This window comes from Capricornis sumatraensis, chromosome 15, assembly GCF_032405125.1.
Source record: "Capricornis sumatraensis isolate serow.1 chromosome 15, serow.2, whole genome shotgun sequence".
Classification (NCBI taxonomy): Eukaryota; Metazoa; Chordata; class Mammalia; order Artiodactyla; family Bovidae; genus Capricornis; species Capricornis sumatraensis.
In genome coordinates, this window is record NC_091083.1 from 63,869,071 (window position 1) to 63,882,179 (window position 13,109).

General features: G+C 40.1%; 2 protein-coding genes across 2 annotated transcripts; one reads left to right on the forward strand and one right to left on the reverse strand.

Annotated features, from left to right (window-relative positions):
* The first annotated feature begins 2,145 nt into the window (after window positions 1-2,145).
* On the forward strand, window positions 2,146-3,731 carry DEFB128 (defensin beta 128). Its single transcript, XM_068986802.1, has 2 exons — window positions 2,146-2,194; window positions 3,496-3,731. The coding sequence occupies exons 1-2, from the start codon at window positions 2,146-2,148 to the stop codon at window positions 3,729-3,731; spliced, it is 285 nt and encodes a 94-aa protein (XP_068842903.1).
* Window positions 3,732-10,553: 6,822 nt separating this feature from the next.
* On the reverse strand, window positions 10,554-12,769 carry DEFB127 (defensin beta 127). Its single transcript, XM_068986803.1, has 2 exons — window positions 12,721-12,769; window positions 10,554-10,804 (listed from the first exon to the last, which is right to left on the reverse strand). The coding sequence occupies exons 1-2, from the start codon at window positions 12,767-12,769 to the stop codon at window positions 10,554-10,556; spliced, it is 300 nt and encodes a 99-aa protein (XP_068842904.1).
* Window positions 12,770-13,109: the final 340 nt, after the last annotated feature.

Genomic DNA, 13,109 nt, shown 5'->3' on the forward strand with positions numbered 1-13,109 from the left:
TGCTGGAATCAAATATCAACAATCTCAGATATGCAGATGACACCACTCCTAATGGCAGAAAATGAAGAGGAATTTAAAGAGCCTCTTGATGAGGGTGAAAGAGGATAGTGAGATAGCTGGCTTGAAACTCAACATTTAAAATACTAAGATCATGGCATATAGTCTCGTCACTTTATGGCAAATAGATGGTGAAAAAGTGGAAACAGTGGCAGATTTTATTTTCTTGGGCTCCAAAATCACTGCAGATGGTGACTGCAGCCACAAATTTAAAAGATGCTTGCTCCTTGGAAGAAAAACTAAGACAAACCTAGACAGCGTATTAGAAAGCAGAGACATCATTTTGCTGACAAAGGTCTGCATAGTCAAAGCTGTGATTTTTCCAGTAGTCATGTACAGATGTGAGAGTTGGACCAGAAAGAAGGCTGAGTTGCTGGAGAATTGATGCTTTTGAACTATGGTGTTGGAGAAGACTCTTGAGAGTCCCTTGGACAGCAAGGAAATCAAGCCAGTCAATCCTAAAGAAAATCAACCCTGACTATTCATTAGAAGGACTGATGCTGAAGCTGAAGCTCCAATATTTTGGCTGCTTGATGCGAAGAGCTGACTTATTGTAAAAGACCCTGATGCTGGAAAAAAATTGAGGGCAGGAGAAAAAGGGAGTGACAGAGGATGAGATGGTTGGATGGCATCACTGGCTCAATGGACATGAATTTGAGTAAACTTCAGGAGAGAGTGAAGGACAGAGAAGCCTGGCGTGCTGCAGTTCATGGGGTTGCAAAGAGTAGGACACAACTTAGCAACTGAACAACAATGGGTTATGGAAGTAACAAGTTGAGTAGGGGCACCAACACTAATTTGGCAGAAATGTAACTGGTTCATAAAAAAAAAAAAATGCTCAAGAAAGGAGAGTGAGAACCAGTTCCGAGTGAGTTGAACACCGTACTAAAGAGACTTGATCTTTGAAAGATTTTAGTTGTGGAATTGAATTTTGTTGTTGTTTTAATCACTAAGTTGTGCCCGACTTTTTTGGGACCCCATGGACTGCAGCCCACCAGACTCCTCTGTCCTTCAGATTTCCCAGGCAAGAATACTGGAGTGGGTTTCCATTTCCTTCTCCAGGGGATCTTCCTGATCCAGGAATGGAATCCATGTATCCTGCATTGGCAAGTGGTTTTTTTTTTTTTTTTTTTCCCCCAAAACCACTGATCCACCAGGGAAGCCCTGGAATTGAGCTTTACTGGATGCGTAAGACATTATGGGAAACTGAAATAACATCAATTTATCTAGTCAAACCTAAAAGCAATCTTTCTCTTAGAGAATTTTCTGAAAGTTTCATACATTAAAAAAATTATTCCCTGGTGATCCAATAATTAAGAACCCACCTGCCAATGCAGGGGACACGGGTTTGATCCCTGCTCCAGAAAGATTCCACATAAACCATGGGGGCAACTAAGCTTGTGTGCCGCAACTACTGAGCCTGTGCCCTATGGTCCTTGTGCCAAAACTACTGAAGCCTTCATGCTGTAGAGCCTGTTGCTCCACAACAAGAGAAGCCATCACAATGTGAATCCTGTGTACTGCAACTAGAAAGCATCACCCCTCACTGCAACTAGGTAAAGCCTGCAAGCAGCAATGAAGACCCAGCACAGCCAAAAATAAATAAATGAATAAAATTATTATTGCACATGCTTATGTGTTTACCTGAATCAGTTAATGATTCAACTTTCCAGATGAATTACCTTCGTGAGTGAAAGGTGGTACTGGTTGGATGGGACATTGGAAGAGAAGGAATGAACTAGGACTGACCCACACAAACCAAGATGTATGGCCAACCCACTTTGACCCAAGTGGGCTGATGGCCCGGGTGGAGAAACCACTGTTCTTGTTCTCTGGGAGCTCGTGTGCTGAGGAAGGGGGAGTAAATGTGATGTGATGAAACTTTCGGTGACTGTGAACTCCGTATTTGGGAATGAAAGTGGGGGTGGACTTGAATTTCATCTTCTTCCGTGTGGATTAAAATTAGAGCTCAGAACGTTAATAGCATCCAAAGCCGTGTCTCATCCTGAAAGACTCTCTGTGACTGTGTGACACAGATCACTGGACAAAGAAATTCTGCTGCCTGGTTGTCTTGGGAAGTCTGTAAACATGAAGCTGTTTCTGGTCCTCCTTATCCTGCTGTTTGAGGTATCTGAAGGTAACTTGTCCAAATGCACCATGAAATTCGAGGAAATATTACTATTCACAGGACTCGGGGCAGGGCCTTCAAGATAGTTGATACCTTGCTGAGATCATCTAAAGGACCCACTGCCCTGGGTGCCTGACTAGAGTCTGTCTTAGAAGACAGGTTCCAGGAAGGTAAGAAATTGGGGCTGAACTCTCAGAAGTCCTCTCCTTCCATCATCTAGCATTACCTTTACAATGGTGAACATAGTTTTCACCCAGGAATCTGGCCATCTCTTTTTCCATTTAAATTCATTTTCAGCCTATATTACAACAGTAATGTGAACAGTAGAAGCTGTGGAGTCCTGTAGATGTGAGGTTAAAATATGTCTTCCTCATTGCCTAGTTGTATGACATGAGCTAATTATTCCCTTTGAGAATCAGTTTTTTCATCTACCACATAAGGATAATGACTCAGTTCCACAATGATTGTATTTATACAAGGATTACATGAGCTTACTAAAGTGCAGCACCGAAGTCATAGTGGGGGCTCTGACCTTGAGAATTCTCTTCCTTGCTGTTGTAGGAAGGTAGGTTGTCTTTTTGTGGCCCTATAAATGTCCTTTTAACCTTCAAAGATGATCCTGGCTGTGGAACTTAGAATATGGAAAATCATATCTTTGTTTTCATCTTTATAAGGGCAAAGAAAGAATTGGAAAAGAAGCATTACAACCTCCATGCAATACTCTGAATAGGTGACAATTTGAATGTGTGGGAGAACAGCCAAACATGGAATTGAGTTTCATCCGTGGACAACATATTTATTTGAGATCAAAAGGAAGATGGGAAGAGAGAGAGCGAGAGTGAGCAAGCGAGAGAGAGAGAGAGAGAGAGAGACAGACAGAGAGAGAGAGAGAGAGAGAGAGAGAGAGAGAGAGAGAGAGAGAGGAGAAGAGAGGAGATAGGAGGAGCCAAGTTGTGAAAAGAATGAAGGAAGGAGTTTTCAACAGCAATATGCTGAGATCCATGAAGTATCAGCCAAGAGAGACTTCTGCTGCCCATATCAATGAGTGTGAAGCCTAACGACACTGTTAACTTTAAAAGTTCTATCTGTGATGTTCTTTTAAAGGCTAGTTTGACTCTGAATTGTGCCCCGGTGACAAGTTGGGATTTTACGTGTCTGAATTTGGGATGACTTTCAAGGAGGAGACTGAGTTTTCTCTCATCATAAGGTTCACTTTGGGACCACAGGAGGCCATAGCTTGTGGGGAATCACATAACTCTTCTTCTCTGTCTCAGGAACTAATCTGGTTCATTGCTGTTTCCTGTGCACAGACACAGCGCGGTCCAGAAAATGCTTTAGTACCATAGCAGGTTACTGCAAGAAGAAATGCGTGTTGGGGGAAATATATGACAAACCATGTACAAAAGGAAAACTATGTTGCATCAGTGAAAGCAAAAAGAAAACACATCAGCAGGCCATACAACAACCTGAACCTTCAAGCAAGCCTGATTTGAACTTGGACTATGTTATCTTACCCACTGTCACACTTGGCACAATTCCACAATAAACTGAGTGCTGTTCCACTGGTCTCCTCTCTTCTTCTTAAATCAAAAGGGCCCCCTAATCCGATGGGGAGGGGCAAGAAATTGATCTACTTCTATTGTGAACTTGATTTTCCACGTAATAAAGTCTTATACTTTTCCCTGGATTTATTTGTTCATGTATTCGCTCATTTCTTTTAACACTCCAAACGTAAATGAAAATTTTTCATGTTTTGGGCCTTATGCGAGCAACATGGCTGATACAGATATGAAGTGAAGATATTGGTAGAAGTGGCAGTTAGTCCCTCCATTTTCTATGTGAGGTAGTATTTCATAGCATTTCAGGTATTACTGCTCTTTTAAATGAAATTTCTTAGGTCTAAACAGATCTGCATGTCTCAGCTTTATGTGTTTGGGAATGAATACAGAGAGCTTGACTAGCAACCAAAAATTTATTAGGAAAAGGCAAGACGTTTGAATATTTTCACAAATAGTTTTTGGGGCAGGTGTAATCGCCAGTGATAACAGCTAATGATAATTCCAATACATCATTTGAAGCTCATTTAATGTTCATGTGCCATCTCCCTTTTTAGTAGCAATTTGAACATCCAGTTGACACAACTGGGAAAATATTACTCTTGGGATCTCTGAAAGAATTTCATAGTCTGTTTCAATACTGTGAAATTTATAAACTTTTAGCGATTTGGATGAATGATGTCTGCACTTCTAATGGAAAATACTGTGACTATAGTTGACAATGCTGTACTGTATAACTGAAGTTTGCTGAGAGTGGAACTTGTATTCTCACCAAAACAAACAAAAGAACATGAAGGTGATGGATGTATTAACTAACTAGGTGGGAGATTCTTTTCATAATGTATACATATATCAAATCATCACAATGTACCCTAGAAATGTCTTACAATTTTATGTCAATTATACCTCAATAAAGCTGAAATTAAAAACTTTTAAAAAGGAATGAAATTTAAAGCCTTATAAATTGAGAAGGACATATTTAAAAAGCTCTTCATGAACTAGGTAAAATTTTTAGTAAGTCATGCCTGTAGGAAATGGTTTCTAAATGAACAGAACTGAACCTTTTGTGGTGACGTCCATTGATGTTTCTTGGTTGAAGTATTAGTCATAAGTAGCTTTCATGAAGCTAACATTTACTCATCTTGGATAAAGAAATCAATGAGCCTTATCTCCCCATGTGCGTGCATGCTAAGTCACTTCAGTCGTGTCCAACTCTTTGCAATCCTATGGAATCTTCTGTCCATGGGATTCTCCAGGGAAGAAGGATGGAGTGAGTTTCCGTGCCCTCCTCCAGGGGATCTTCTTGACCCAGGGATTGAACCCGTGTCTCTCTCTCTCTTTTTTCTTTTTGTAAACTCTGTATATTATTATTACTTTTTTTTTTAACAATAGAAAGGTAAAAATCAAGACTTAGATTTACTATACATTTCTTTTTCTTGCAGGTTACAAAGTTTATATTATATAACTGGGGTTCCCTAAATCGAAGTCCTTTTTAAAACAGTCCTAAGAGAGACCATTCTGAAGGAGATCAACCCTGGGATTTCTTTGGAAGGAATGATGTTAAAGCTGAAACTCCAGTACTTTGGCCACCTCATGCGAAGAGTTGACTCATTGGAAAAGACTCTGATACTGGGAGGGATTGGGGGCAGGAGAAGAAGGGGACAACAGAGGATGAGATGGCTGGATGGCATCACTGACTCGATGGACTTGAGTCTGAGTGAACTCCGGGAGTTGGTGATGGACAGGGAGGCCTGGCGTGCTGCGATTCATGGGGTTGCAAAGAGTAGGACAGGACTGGGCGACTGAACTGAACTGAACTGAACTGAACTGAAGAGAGGCCAGAAGTGAATATAAAAGAACTAAATGAAATTTTAAAAAAATGACTGAACCTGTGTCTCTTATGTCTCCTGTACTGGCAGGTGGGTTTTGTTTTGTTTTGTTTTGTTTTATAACCACTAGTGCCACCTGTATACTGTCACTCTGCTTATTTAACTTATATGCAGAGTTCATCATGTGAAATGCCAAGCTGGATGAATTAAGATTGTTGGAAGAAATATCAACAAACTCAGATATGCAGATGGTAGCACCCTAATGGCAGAAAGCAAAGAGGAACTGAAGAACCTCTTCATGAAACCAAAAGAGGAGAGTGAAAAAGCTGGCTTAAAACTCAACGTTCAAAAAGCTAAGATCATGGCATCTGGTCCCATCGCTTCATGGGAAAATGGAAACAGTGACAGATTTTATTTGCTTGGGCTCCAAAATCGCTGCAGATGGTGACTGCTGCCATGAAATTAAAAGATGCTTGCTTCTTGGAAGAAAAGCTATGACCAACCTAGATGGTGTATCCAAAAGCAGAGACATTACTTTGCTGACAAATGTCCATATAATCAAAGCTGTGGTTTTTCCAGTAGTCACGTACAGATGTGAGAGTTGGACCAGAAAGAAGACTGAGTTGCTGAAGAATTGATGCTTTTGAACTGTGGTGTTGGAGAAGACTCTTGAGAGTCCCTTGGACAGCAAGGAAATCAAGCCAATCAATCCTAAAGGAAATCAACCCTGACTATTCATTAGAAGGACTGATGCTGAAGCTGAAGCTCCAGTACTTTGTGTGATCCTATGGACTGTAGCCTCCTAGGCTCCTCTGTCCATGGGATTCTCCAGGCAAGAATTCTGAAGTGGGTTGCCATGTCCTCCTCCGGGGGATCTTCCCAGCTCAGGGATCGACCTGGGTCTCCTGCATTGCAGGCAGATACTTTACCATCTGGGCCAGTAGGGAAGCCATACTTAACATTTACCTACCCTGTTAGAAAATACGGAGGTACATTTATTATAATGTTACACAAGTGTGCAGTATACTATTATATAGGTACAATATCACACAGAAGGTCTTTACAACTGATTCATATTATTTAACTGAAACTTTATGCCTATTGTTTAGTAACTCATTTACCCTCTTCTCAGCTCTTTTTAGGGCTTCCCTAGTAGCTCAGCTGGTAAAGAATCCGCCTGTAAAGTGGGAGACCTGGGTTTGATCCCTGGGTTGGGAAGATCCCCTGGAGGAGGATATGGCAACTCACTCCAGTATTCTTGCCTGGAGAATCCCCATGGACAGAGGAGCCTGGCGAGCTACAGTCCATGAGGTCACAAAGAGTTGGACAAGACTGAGCAACTAAGCACAGCACAAAGCAATATTACTGTATTTGTCATTACAATTAATTGAGAAAATTTTGTGGTCAGTATTTGTCCCTATAGTCTTTATGTAATCTAGGTTCTATTTATGTACTCTTATCTAAGAACAGTGAGAAGGTTTTTAATATAATAATAAACATATCCTATCTGCTAAAAATTTGTGGGATATTGCTAATGCTTTGTAGAGAGGGCAATCTATAGCTTTAAAATTCTCATGTATGGAATGAAGAAAGACTAAAAACAAAAGAGATAAACACTCATCTAATAATGTTAGGAAAAAAGGGCATATTAAAATTTAAAAAGTAGATATAAGACATTGTATTTCACACAGGTAAAATGTAGTGAGGTGGATGAACCTAGAGCCTCTTATACAAAGTGAAGAAGTCAGAAAGAGAAAAGCAAGTATCATTTATGAATGTATGTATATGGAATCTAGAAAAATAGTACTGATGAACCCCGTAGAGCATGGACTTGTGGACACAGAGGGGTGAGGTGAGGGTAGGATTAACGCAGGAAGTAGCATTGACATATAGACTATCGTGTGTAAAGTAGAGAGACGGTGGGAAGTTGTTATGTAACACAGGGAGCCCAGCCTAGCGCTCTGGGACGACCTGGAGGGGTGGGATGAGGGGAGGGGAGGGAGGGTCAAGATGGAGGGATTTTATATATATATAGATACACATATTAATTATGACTGATTTGTGTTGCTTTATGGCAGAAGCAAACACAGTATTGTAAAACAATTTTCCACCAAATAAAAAATAAAACACAGGTGATTTTATTGCGTGTGAAGTTGTTTGAAAAACAAGTGAAAGTAAGAACATAAGTAAAGACCTTGAAGAAGTGGAAGCTCAACTAAAATTCACGAAGAAAGTTTGTTTAATAAGTGAATAGTGAGACATGAGAAAAGCGAAGACATAAACAATGGTCACAAAGCAGACGGCCATCACCATGTATCTTACAGATGTTAAAAAGAGAACTTTGCAAGTTATTTTAGGCAAATACATTTGAAAATCTGAAAAAATAGGAAAAACAACAAGTTAAAAATACAAAATCTGACTAAAAGAAATAGAAAGCGGGAATTATCCTTTAAGTCTTCAAGAAACAACCTATAATTTGTACGCTTCCTATACAGAGGTGAATCTTAGTTGATTCTATGAAATGTTTAAAGATATAACATAAGAGGCTCTTAGACAAGTAGGAAAAGAGAGACTACTGTCAGATTGATTTTGTGTTTAGTTTTTTAATTGAAATACACTTTTAATTTTAGACCAACTTTCTATTTATAGAAAAGTAATGCAAAGACAGTATAGGGAGCTTCTGGATACTCGTCATCTGGTTTTCCCTGTTGTTAACATCTTACACGACCCTGATACATTTGTCACAGTTAAGAACATTGACTAAGCTCTGCTCTTATAACTTCAATAGTTTTTCTTTAACATTTTTTTCTTGTTTTAGGAACCCGCACAGGATATCACATTACCTTTAGCTGTCATGTCTCCTTGATCCTCCTCTGGTCTGTTACAGTTTCTCAGAAATTTTTTGGTTTTGGTGAATTTCACAGTTTTGAGGAGTACTGGTTGAATATTTTGCAGATTGCCACTCAATTTGGGTTTTTCTGAACTTTTTCTCACTGTTAGACCAGAGTTCTGGGCTTTTGGGAGGAAGACAGCAAAGGTGAAGGCCATTTTCCTCACATCATATGTTCATGCTATCATGCTTTTCCCATAAAACCTACAGCATGATTTCATTAGGTTTACCCACTGTAACGTGACTCTTTGCTCCTTTTCATTCTCTACACTTTGGAAGCAACTCACAAAAACAGCCCATATTCAAGGGAGAGGGAGGTGAAGCTCCACCTCCTCACGGAGGAAATATTTATATTAATTACTTGGAATTCTTCTGTACAGAAAAATCTGTTTCTTCTCATCGATTTATTCATACCAGTATGAACTCATGGATGTTAACTTCTGCATTGTATTTATAATCCAATGTTCTGTTATTTATTTTATTACTCAGATTGTCGCAATTTTGGTCATTTAAAACTCTTTCAAAGTGACTCCTATGTCCCATTAACATGCCTCATCCTTCTGATTTTTATAGCATATCCTTACTTTCTGGCACTACAAAATACTTTGGGGGCATCTTGTATACTCTGTGCTCCAGTCCTAGGACAGGAGAGAAGAGGATAATTGAGATACCACAGATTCATGATGGATGTTACAGTGGTGAAACAACATAAGAAACAAAACTGGAAAATAATGTGGAAAGGAGTTGGAAAGGAAATTTTTCGTGTTCAGTTCAGTTCAGTTCAGTTGCTCAGTCATGTCTGACTCTTTGCGACCCTGTGAACCGCAGCACACCAGGCTTCCCTATCTATCACCAACTGCCGGAGTCTACCCAAACCCATGTTCATCGAGTCGGTGATGCCATTCAACCATCTCATCCTCTGACGTCCCTTTCTCCTCCTGCCCTCAATCTTTCCCAGCATCAGGGTCTTTTCAAATGAGTCAGCTCTTCACATCAGGTGGCCAGAGTATTGGAGTTTCAGCATCAACATCAGTCCTTCCAATGAACACCCAGGACTGCTCTCCTATAGGATAGACCGGTTGGATCTCCTTGCAGTCCAAGGGACTCTCAAGAGTCTTCTCCAGCACCACAGTTCAAAAGCATCAATTCTTTGGCTCTCAGCTTTCTTTATAGTCCACCTCTCACATCTATACATGACTACTTGTGTTAATCTTATCCAAAACGTATATCTTTAAGAATTAGGTGGAATGTGTAAATGGATTGTCATTATGTCATTCTGCATATCGAGACAGCAGTAAGTCTCATACAATAGTGCAATTCAGACCAGTTCCTAGGTTCTTTACATTTCCTCTGAACTCGTAAGGGCCCCAGTCACAGATAGGATGCATTACCAGTGGTAACACATTAAACAACGACAACAACAAAGAAAATAAAAACCTTAGTCTTGCAGTTATATACTTGTGTCTGTCTCCTCCTTATATAGTGAGCTCCATAATAGTGGAATCTTACTCATTTCCATCTTCCCAGTTGATTGCTTTTACACACTAAAGAAACTAGTCTTACCCATAGTTCAACTTTGGGTACACTATTCTTAAACCAAACAAAGTGCACATATATTCTCCTAAAATGTCCTGTCCTTTCTAATTTCCTTCTATTTGTTGATTTCATGTTGTTCACTCAAATTACCTTCTTTACTAACACCCAGATGTTGAAATCCTGCATATTTCACAAGGCACTACTTTAATCCAAATTCACTCACAAATTCTCTTGAATACTCAGCTTCGTATTACTTCTCCTGAATTACATGGCTACTTGTCTCCTTCCAGTCTTCCATGTTATAGATTTTTTAGTGTATTGATTATATCCCCCTTTCAAGGGTAGGTTCTCTGTTGCCCTTATCAATTCATAATTTGATATGTTGAGTTTTCAATCTCTGGTTAAAGAACAATGAGTCAGAAAACTGGCAATGAGCTTTATTAGACTATTCTTTAAGGTCATTATGGGGATCTAGGAACAGGAAAGGAGAGGATGTGGACCACTGCATCTTAGATCAATGGAATAGGCTGAGAAACGGACAGAAAATCGTGTTTGATTTATGTAGGCTTTCTGTGGGAGTGTGTAGAATTCTGTTCAATTAAATAATCTTGAGAAAAAGTAAGTGCCAATGTCCTTAGCTTTGGACGCGGTGGTTTGGTAATTTTTTTACGTTCTTCCAGTTCCGCAAGATTGATGCAACAGTATCTTCCATTTTCACATAGTACTTCACGTACTTCTGTTGTTCTGCATATTTTCCTGCAGTATCCTTGTATATATTGATTCCAGCATCTCTTAAGTTGTTCGGTTACTGTGCACATAAAGAACAATAGGCCAAGGTCAGAGTTTGAGACAAAAGGTAATTTTGGTCATGGGGAAGACAGGGGATGTTTGTAAGGATAAGGTATATGGGAGACTCACCGAGCATATATCAGTAATGTCCCACAGATATTACCCTCTAAGAGGATGAACCTCAATGTTTATGTCTAGCTGATCACTCATATTTTGTTCCTCTAGAGTTCTGGGCATCCACCCAACATCTGATGGACTTCACCAAGAGCAGTGGGTCTTATTTACAGAAATAAAGAAATCGAGTTCTTGAGTTCAGGCTATGGACCTATGCTATGCTCCGTCTGAGAACCTCAGTAAATCTGCCTCTATTTGAATGCTTCTAAGGTACTACTTCCTGGAGGAGGAAATGGCAACCCACTCCAATATGCTTGCCTGGAGAATCCCATGGACAGAGGAACCTGGCAGGCTACAGTCCACAGGGTCACAAAGAGTCTGACATGACTAAAGTGACTTAACATTAACATAACAGTGTACCACTTCTTTACCACTGCTCAGAATACAATAATTTGTTACTATGTATTTATGTCTGACTCAGACTCTGCTCTTGGGTTCATACTTGCTATAATGATAAAGAATGACTTTTTTTGGGTCCAGTCAGATGTTTCCCCCTCAACATTCTTCCTCCCCTGTTGCTTCTCAGTATGTACATTTTTATCAATGCATATCTTCCTTTGGCTTCTATGGCATCACAATAATTTTAGATTTGTTTTATTCCTCCATGACTCCCCATTCTCTTTCTACTTCCAGAGGAAGGAATTCCTCCAGACCTTTGCCCACCATGATATGTCTTCTATCCTTCAGTGATCCTAAATATTTTCAATAATCTCAGAGTTTAGGATGTTCATATTTTGGCTTCAGGGCTGGTACTATCCTCTGAATACTAACCCCAGAGGATGAAGGCTGAGAACAAAAATGCTGCCTCCAACACCAGGTTCTAGAGTTCCTTTGACTGGTAGAAGTTTAAGGGGCTAGAAGTAGGCCATTCTTGCTCTATCATAACAAGCAAATACAAGAGATCTGGTTGTGAAAGAGGACAGGAAGCTAATTTTTAAACTCTTACTATGTGCCAAGCCTTAGGCTGGATGTTTTATCACTTAATAAATTCCCTGTGAACCAAAGGGCTTCCCTGGTGGCTCAGTTGGTAAAGAGCCTGCCTGCAATGCAGGAGACCTGAGTTTGATCCCTGGGTTTGGGAGATCTCCCAGAGGAAGAAATGGCAACCTACTCTAGTATTCTTGCCTGGAGAGTCCCAAGGACAGAAGAGCCTGGTGGGCTATAGTCCATGCGGGTCTGAGCGACTAAACCTACCTACCATCAACGAGGTGTCATCTCCACAAATGGGGAAACTAAGGCTCTGTGAGTCCTCACCTTTTATCCAAAGTTGATAAAGTGGTAGATGTTGAAGGTATGTTTCTTAAGACTGAATCCAAAGTTTCTTCTTCTTCCACTATTCACACATGCTGGTATAATATTGATAGATTAAAAAATGTATATACAGTATCAGAGTGGAAGAAAATAAGGCTGGGTGCTAGAGTAAAAACTGTATCCAAAGAAATAAGTGTATTCCCAGTTATTGGTCTTATGTCTTTCTGTAGTCTTTGTCAGAGGAAATTATGACCTCTTTTTAGCTCTATGAATACTCCTTTTAAGAAGATTACCATAGTAGAAGCACTCAGGAAGAGGGAATTTTTGATGACATTTGATAGACTTCAGCCATTCCTAGGGCCTCTTTTCCTACTGTGAGTTATAAAATTCCCTTGAGTTCTTGAAAGTACTCTAACCATTATTGATTTGAGTGAGCCCCTGGAAAGCATCTACACTCACCACTATACCGCCAATGTGGTTTGAGTAAGCCCCTGAAAATCTCTGGATTACCTGTGAACTTCTGGAACAGCAGAATTGCAATGATCAGGAGGAGCCTCATGGCCAAGCTTCTCAGAGGAGGTGACAACCAGGTCTCTTGGTCCACTATGTCACCTTCCTCAGAGACTTAGATTCTTATACAATGAACCAGAACAGATGGTATGATATGAAGTGTGCCCCCAAATTTCTGAATTGTGGATTTTGCAACATGTGGGCAGACACAGGAAATGTGGTTACTCACTTAACCCACACATGGGATTCAGAGAAACAGTGTGTTCCATCTCATCGCACCTGATGCCATTCTGCAGGCTGTAGACTGCTGGTGAGAAAAGTCTGTGCTTTCTCTACTTTGGCTGTCTGCCTAGATAGACATGTAGACCTATACTTACTTCTAAGAATGA

Excerpts from the sequence above, each read along its gene's own strand:
- DEFB128 (XM_068986802.1), top strand. The coding sequence starts at position 2,146 with ATGAAGCTGTTTCTGGTCCTCCTTATCCTGCTGTTTGAGGTATCTGAA. Across the intron at positions 2,195-3,495 it reads GCTGTTTGAGGTATCTGAAG|ACACAGCGCGGTCCAGAAAA; the intron begins GTAACTTGTCCA and ends TCCTGTGCACAG.
- DEFB127 (XM_068986803.1), bottom strand. The coding sequence starts at position 12,769 with ATGAGGCTCCTCCTGATCATTGCAATTCTGCTGTTCCAGAAGTTCACA. Across the intron at positions 10,805-12,720 it reads GCTGTTCCAGAAGTTCACAG|TAACCGAACAACTTAAGAGA; the intron begins GTAATCCAGAGA and ends TTATGTGCACAG.